General features: G+C 33.4%; 1 protein-coding gene across 1 annotated transcript; it reads left to right on the forward strand.

Moving 5' to 3' along the window:
* Positions 1 to 2,144: 2,144 nt before the first annotated feature.
* Positions 2,145 to 6,931, forward strand: LOC106665555 (probable cytosolic Fe-S cluster assembly factor AGAP009023). The gene is made up of 9 exons (XM_024225659.1): positions 2,145 to 2,350; positions 2,422 to 2,517; positions 4,870 to 5,016; positions 5,073 to 5,175; positions 5,241 to 5,396; positions 5,453 to 5,692; positions 5,751 to 5,964; positions 6,035 to 6,189; positions 6,664 to 6,931. Exons 1-9 carry the CDS (start codon positions 2,285 to 2,287, stop codon positions 6,870 to 6,872), a joined length of 1,386 nt encoding a protein of 461 aa, XP_024081427.1. The 5' UTR covers positions 2,145 to 2,284; the 3' UTR covers positions 6,873 to 6,931.
* Positions 6,932 to 8,404: the final 1,473 nt, after the last annotated feature.

Raw genomic sequence — 8,404 nt, forward strand, 5'->3', positions numbered from 1 at the left:
GATAAAAGGCTAATAATAAAGAATCTCCCAGGAGGAAAACGAAAATAAACAAAGCTTTAAACGAATCGAAAAATTTATTTTACCGAATTAAATTTTTAAATTATTTTTTTATTTTCATGTATAATTATGCTTAAAATCATTGATGAGGGGAGAAATTGTAAGGAGAAGAAATCAATTGTTGAAGTTCTTCGAACCAAACCTTTGGGGGGTTTAAATTTATCACGCTTTAATTTATTCTACAGTTTAGTATTACAATTATAATTTTAAGCAAAAAGTGCCTAAACTGGAATTATGTTAGTTTCCATAAGATATTACTAATTATTGATTAAGTTGTAAAAGAGTTATTTCTAAAAATAAAATAACAAACATGTTTAAAAGCTTTTTATTTAAAGTACCTTTTATTCTAACCTGTTTATTTTTAAAACAACAGTTCGATAAAATATTATCATGACACAATTTCCATGTTTTGATATGAAAGTGGCTAGTTTTAAACCATAATTGCATCTTTGATCATACTGGAGCAGTCATGCCTATTTTCATTGGTTTTATCCAACAAACACATGCATGTTTTCATTAATTGATGTTAATTATGATTAAGCTACAGGCTCATTGTCATTTGAAATTGTGAAAATAAGCGAAACAAGATACGGTAACTTTCTCAATGTGTAAACCAAAACGAAACCAGGACCACACCATATGGTATGAATTCTCCAATACTTCAACAATTACACTAAAAACTTTGATTAATGATTACGTTTAGATGTTTTATTTGTCAATAAAAAATGAGTTAATGTCTGACCAATCATATTATCTACAAACTTTTCCATGTTGTTCTAATAAATTGGACATAAAATGGATGCAGGATCTAACACTATCTGTTGTGTAATAATAAAAGCACCTTCAATTAAAAAAAAAAAAAAAAGGTGATAGCCCCTGGAGCTTAACTTCTCTGGCCCGATTGAGAAGAACCCTAGAAATGGGCACTTCTTGTTTTGCCATGAAAATCATCTATTGCTGGTTTTAGCAATCTGGGATCAGACTCCAGTCTTATATGTCCATAAGGCCCGGAACATTTTTTCTTATAAAATAAAGATTCCACTAATTAATTTGAAAAATACACAGCTTGGCCCTTCTCAATTTTGTCCTTTCAGTCTGACCGCTGATTCAAGACTCCTCTTTTTTAAATCTTACTCCTTTGGCCCTCTATGCACCTTATTGGCCTGTTGTAAGGAGAAAATGGATATCTTATATATTGCCCGTCAGGGAACTGAATTCTCACCTTATATACCCATTAGGGCGGGTGTTCCTCAGGGAAGCATACTTGGCCCTTTTCTATTTTCCATATACACTGCAGATATTCCTACACATGTTAACATTTGTTGACACACACATTCGCTGATGCAATTCTTACATGTAATTCGGACCCCTCAAGTAACTCAACACTTACAAAACCTGAATGAATAAACAGTATGGTTCACAAAGTGGAGAATAAAGATAAACCTAACGAAAAGCGCACAGATAAATTTTACCTTATGTAAAAATGTCTGTCCTGCGGTGAGTATAAATGGAATTCCATTGCCTACCAACCTTGTGCGTTATGGAAAGTGAATTTATACAAAAAAAAAATATTTTTTATATTCGATCAAAGTATTTCTACTCACTCAAAGTGTTTGTTTTCTGCATAAGTAGAAATACTTTGATCAAATATAAAAAATATATTTTTTTTTGCATTGTATAAATTCACTTTTTTCCACATCCTACATGTATTTGTTAAATTTAAACAATGTTTGTAAATCCCAGATCCTGAAGATGATCTCAAAAAGATCGAAACGTTGGCACGATAAAGAAAATGTTTTTCTGAAACCTACATCACACCAGACCGCATCTCACGATTTCTGAATAGTTACAAAAAATCAAATTTTTCCCAAATTTTATTATCAATTGCATTTAGAATAAAACTGTCTTAGTTATATCTGTGACTTTCATTGTACAATCTTTTCCATAGTTAAATAATTGTTTTTACTGTTAAAAATTAATTTTTACAATATTTTTGTTCACTTTATCATGGAACATGACGAAACGAAATAATTCGTCATGACTCATGATCAAGAGGGAAGTGTTATAGAGGTTGTTCAGCAACAGTTTTCATGGTCGTGCTGGTCAGCAACATCTACGAAGGAGGTTTTTATTCATCATGGTTTTGACAATTTGACGTTTCTTACGTTAGAGTATTTTTTTATACCCCTATAGTTTCTCTTTTATTTGCTTGTAAATTGTCCATAAAATGAGTGGTAATTTCAGCGACGTTGTTCGTCTCGCCAATCTCGACGATTTTATTACACCATCTCAGGTAAAAATTAAACGCAATAATTTTAATTTCAACAGTTTCATTTTAATATTGTTATTTTCTTTTTTTAATAGCAATGTATAAAACCAGTGGAAATAAAAAAAGAGCCTTCGGGCACAGGATCTAAAATTAAGATAGATGATGATGGTTCTTACTACAATGTCAACAGTGTAAGTTATTGGAATAAACAAAGTAAATATAACTGTAATTATTAGAAATAGATGCAATTTGGCATGTCACATTGCCAATTTGTCAGCATTCACATTGCCAATTTGTCAGCATAGATTTCCAGAGCACAGGATCATCTTTGTATTCTCACTCCCACCGAGCTCGTAGAAAGATTTGAAGACCATGCAGTAGTAATTCCCAATAGCAATAGATTTCCTCCTGCAGTGTGGTGGATCTGTAATGCAATCCTTATCGATCATTTTGATCTGTTTATTCCCACTGGGCACAGACACGCTGAAAATGGCGAGGTGATGAAATCTGTCAGTGAGGATAGGTAGAGTGAGGTGAGGATAAAAGTACAGTTCCCAGTAGTGATAGATTCTCTCCTGTGGTGTGCAGTATGATGAACCTGTAATGTGATCCTTATTGATTTTTTGATCTGCGTATTTTGTCTGGGATGGTAGTCTGGACAAACACGCTGAAGATGACAAGATGACAAAATGTGTCAGACAGTGAGGACAGGTAACCGAGGTGGGGATAAAATTATAGTTCCCAGTAGTGATAGATTTCCTTCTTTGGTATGGAGTGTGATGAACCTGTATCGATCGATTTGATCTGCCTATTTCCTCTGGGTTTGTAGTCTGCACAGACATGCTGAAGATGGCTAAATGTAACAGAGTGAGGATATGTAGACCAAGGTAAAGATAAAATACAAATTCCCAGTAGTGATAGATTCTCTCCAGTGGTGTGCAGTATGATGAACCTGTAATGTGGTCCTTATCCATTATTATATCTGCTTATTTTCACTAGTTTGGTAGTCTGCACAGATACTCTGAAGATGGCTAAATGTGTCAGTAAGTGAGGATGGGTAGATAGAAGTAAGGATCAAATTACAAATTCCCAGTGGTGGTTCCCAGACAGGCTGGTGCAATACATACCGTAGAAGAGGCAAGGAATCTTTCAACCTCATAACTGACTTGTTGACTCAAAAGAGGCATTAGCCATATATTGGACCAGCTGAAAGAAACGTTATTGAGTTAAATCGCCCTCATAGATCCTGAGTTTTTTTCTTTCCCCCTTCTTCAGAGTCACTGCTAACCACTGTGATATAAAAGATCTGTTGTGAAATTGACCCTTCTTTATATCCAAACAGCAAAAACTGCACTAACCTTAATGTAGTTTAGTAATTTCTGGGCTTCCCCTTTACTTATTTCTTTAGTCATTAACATTTCTTTTTGAAGAGTCTACCGTTTCCAGTGAAATGCTTTGCAGTCACCAAGGACATGGTTCCTATGTTTCTATTTCTTCATGACAAAGTCAGCAGATTGTCTCAGTTTTTCCATTTTTCAAGATGGTAATAGGATCAGCAACAGCCAATATAAGCATATTTTTCATTAATTCTTACCTACTAAGGGGGTAAAAAGAAAAAAGAAATAAAATAAAATGAATAATAATTTTAAAAAAAGGTGGTAAGATTTTTTCCTGTTTGAGATCTTGACTAATTAACCATTTGTCTTGTTTTGCAATTGGTACTAGTGATGGTCATTCCTTTTTTTTTTCTTTTTTTTCAGTTCTGCTTTTGACATGCTTTGTAGCATGCCAATTTGCGGTTCTGGTCCAAAGGATGTGAAGGCTGCATCTATTTTACTAGTTTGTTGGCCATTGCCGTCAATTTCCTCCTGTCCTAGCACCCACATCAGAACAATTTCGTTTTTCTAGGAGGCGGAGATATGTTAAGCCACATTTGAATTAAAGGTGGAGAAGTCTAAGGCTTCCCTTACTTGCCTGTCTGAGAATATGTATATCCTGCACCACCGGATCCTTTTCTAAATATTTCTTGAGCACTTGGTTCTATTGTGTAGATCTCAGCAATAAAAATTGAAAGTGTAGGGCCTAGAGATTAGAACATGAATTGGTTTATTTTCCTTTGACTCAGAATAGGCCGTATTGACACTAGCTCTTACGTATGCTAATGTTTTTATCTGGCAAGCGGAGAAAAGCCATTAATGTTACCATGTCAAGGCATGACACCAGATGAGAGCATACCAGGTATATAGTTTTCTTACTAACTCGTTAGTATGTGAGTAAATGCATTTATATGATCTTTACTTATGTTAGTTACATAGTATTATGGGATATTGTATAGTGTTATCAAGTAGCATGTATATAGAAAATGTTTATAACTTGATTTGAGAGCTCTAAGATAATTTTTAATGTACAATGGACAGGATGGAAATGGCCAACTTATTGCCTGTCTTATCTACTTGTCCAGTAGATTATTCTTATTTTTCACATAAAGAAGTCTAATTCCCAATAATAATAAATTAAGTTAATTTATAATGAACCAAATCTAGGCTGGAGAAAAAAGTAAGCTGGGAAGAGTTGATATTTCTTTGGCCGATTGTTTAGCTTGTAGTGGATGCATTACAACTGCCGAAACTGTACTGATCACGCAACAAAGCCATGAAGAAATGATGAAGATGTTCAAAAATAAGGATGAAGTAAGTGGTGAATTAATATCAATTTTTTTTAAATTAAAGTATTCTGTTAATTCTAGCTTGGGATAAAGCAAATTGTCGTTTCGATACAAATCCAACCCATACTGTCTTTAGCAGCGGCGTACAAATTGACTCCAAATGACTGCCTTCAAAAGTTGACAGGTTTAAAACTCTTCTTTTTCTGTTTTTAATATATTTAGGATTTGGAATAATATTTATAATAATAGGCTTATTGAAGCGCCTCGGTGCTGATATGGTTTTGGACATGGGTTTGGCAGAAGATCTTGCACTAGTGGAGGAACAAAAAGAATTTATTAACAGATATGAAAGGTATTCAAATGGTGACAAAACAGCATTACCAATGCTTGCTTCAACTTGCCCTGGTATAGAATTTCATTCAATAAATAAGAGAAAGTTCTTACATGTATTTTGTTTTAAGGTTGGGTTTGCTACGCTGAGAAAACTAAATCTCATTTACTTCCGCATTTGAGCACTTGTAGGTCACCTCAGCAAATCATGGGGAGGCTTGTAAAAGGATTTTTATCAAAATCCTTGGGCATAAAGCTATCTGAAATATATCATGTCACTATCATGCCTTGTTATGACAAAAAGCTAGAGGCTTCAAGACAGCAGTTTCAGACATCCGATGTCAGAGATGTTGATTGCGTAGTCACCCCCGGTAAACAGTATATTCTTATTTACCATAATTTATTATTTAACTTATTGATCTGGTGTAGTGGAAGTTGCAACACTGTTCAATGATGAGAACATAATGCTCAACTTAGAGTCGAACATGGAACCTGACTGGCCTTGGCAAAACGTTCTACCATACCGATATCTAACAAGGCCCCAGGGGTCAAGCTCAGGGGGTTATGCATATCATGTTGCCGAATTCACCTGTAGTCATTTTAATTTAAATCAACCTTTAGATTTCCGTCGGCCTAATGCTCGGTTTGTGTTTTACCATAGTGTTTTATTAAATTGAATTTCCCTTCAGGGTTAACAGTCATTTCTATTTTAGGAGAAGTGATGTTGAGACTGTAGAAATCACTAACGGAGAAACGACTTTGAAAATTGCTGTTGTTACTGGTTTCAAAAATATTCAAAACATGGTTAATAAAATAAAGAGAGGCAACTGCGACTTCAGTTATGTTGAAGTGATGGCTTGTCCTTCAGGTAATTTATATAACAAACAAAAATTAAATCCTACGAATACTCTGGATCACAGTATGATTTTGATGAAAAATAAAATTCAGTTTTTACTGTCAATTTTTTCAGCCTATTTTAAGGGACTGAGTCGGTCTTCATAGAAATTTGAAATTGTCTGTGAAAAAACGTAATTAAGCCAATTTTTAGTCATATTTAAGATTGCTTTGACCTGCTTTTTCATCAAGATCATATTGTGATCCAGAATATTCAGTGGTCAATAAATCTAAAAAAAATTAAATAATGAGATTTCTTTGTGGTCTACTTGATGAACCTGTAGTTTGGTTTTTACCGATCATTTTTGTCTTTTGAATATGTTTGTGACACACCAAAGATGGCGAAATTCTGAAATGCGTCTGAAAAATAAGCAGACCAAAATGATTAGTAACGACCAAATTAAAAAAGAAATTGTTCAAAACTCAACAACTGTTATCAATATTTTAGGCTGTTTGAATGGAGGTGCACAAATCAAAAGCCAGTACAAAGAAGTTGAATCTTTATACCGAGATCTTGAACAGAGGAAAATAGGAGAACTTCATGATCTGTACGAAAAAAGTTTTATAGGCGTAAATTCTGAAGGATGCAATGAACAATTGCACACCACATTTGAAGCAGTTACCTACAACCCAAATCCACTTAGCATTAAATGGTGAACTTTGTAAATTATGTATTTCTTTTAGTGTAAATAAACATGTTTTATTTATTTAATGAATTTATTGTTTTCCTGTTTTACTTGTGTGATATAAATATTTTCTAAAGCAAAAAATTATTTGTTTCATACACAAAACTCATCTAACAATTTCTCTGAAAATCAAAGCTGGTATATTTATTTTTATTTTGTCTTATTTTAGAATTAATATCGATTCATAATTACAAATAGAATGTAGAAAATAATCTATTATAAATATAAACATATTAACTTATTTTCTTAGATTATCAAATTCCTGGCTCTTCAGTATTTTAATACTACGGATATTATGAATATCAATGGAATCATTAAATGAATTCGTTTCTGACAAGTATAAGAAAGAAATATTCCATAAATAGTTCTTTGTTGCCCTGCCAAATTATATGGTTGATAGGCAATTAAACTTAGTAATTCTAGACAATCAACGTGATTATGGAACAGTTTCCAGGCAAAGATAACTGTGAATAATTCCTCGATTCAGGAGTTAACAGAGAGAACTGGTGGAGCCAAATGAATAGCCATCACCACTGAAATGAACCATAGAAAAGTTTTAGAACTTTATTAAAGTTATCAAAAATATAAGCATGGTGCTCCAGATTAGACAGGCATAATCTATAATACTTTGTACAAGAGTAAAAAATAGGCCTTTAACAACTCTAACATTTCTAAAATCACCAGTTCTATGGATAAACTCAACCATCTTAAAACATTTGGAAAATACCGTACAAATATATACAGAAAAGGGTAAATGACTATCAAAAAGAACACCAAGATCACAGATTAGAGTAGTGCGAGATATAATATTAGATGTAACAAAATTTAATAATTGTTTATGAACGACTGAAACAAATTATATTACATATTTTGAGCTCCATTTAGAAAATGTCATTGTGCATTTTATCACCGTCACCAATAGTGGTAATGACATAACTCATCAGCAAAAACTAAAAACTGAGGAAGATAGGCTAGAATCAAAGAGATAATTAAAATACAATATAAATAATATGGGGCCAAGGTGGAAAAAATTATAATTAAAGGTTTGGCACCCAAGACTGTGCAAGCTTAAAGCACAGCACTTCCTTGACACCCGTCTTCAGGAAAATGTCTTAAGAAACAAAACACAATGGTTTAGGTCTAGATACAACATTTAGCACTGTAAGGCAAAAGTCCAGCGGCTGTGCATTCAAACCCGACATACTTAAATTTTTTTTCAAAAGCACTGGCACACCGAAAATTCATATAACCTTGTAATTGAAATTGAAAATATCCTTGGGGGACAAAAAATTAATCCAACAGTGTAAAATGTGGAGTTCCTCAGGAAGTGTGCCAAGGACCCTTTTTATATTTGGTTTAAGCTTGCAACTTTACAGAATCTAATGTATCTTAGCTTTTCTATTTTTTCCCCAATTGGTGTAGTAACCCTTTAGCACTTAAATTTTCATCTATTGCCGATCTCTTCTAGTGGGTTTTCCTGGAAGATTTTCTTCTTTTTTTATA

Source organism: Cimex lectularius, unplaced genomic scaffold (genome assembly GCF_000648675.2).
Source record: "Cimex lectularius strain Harlan isolate CLEC.00 unplaced genomic scaffold, Clec_2.1 scaffold37, whole genome shotgun sequence".
Classification (NCBI taxonomy): domain Eukaryota; kingdom Metazoa; phylum Arthropoda; class Insecta; order Hemiptera; family Cimicidae; genus Cimex; species Cimex lectularius.

Excerpts from the sequence above, each read along its gene's own strand:
- LOC106665555 (XM_024225659.1), top strand. The coding sequence starts at position 2,285 with ATGAGTGGTAATTTCAGCGACGTTGTTCGTCTCGCCAATCTCGACGAT. Across the intron at positions 2,518-4,869 it reads CTTACTACAATGTCAACAGT|GCTGGAGAAAAAAGTAAGCT; the intron begins GTAAGTTATTGG and ends AACCAAATCTAG. Across the intron at positions 5,965-6,034 it reads TTCCGTCGGCCTAATGCTCG|GAGAAGTGATGTTGAGACTG; the intron begins GTTTGTGTTTTA and ends TTTCTATTTTAG.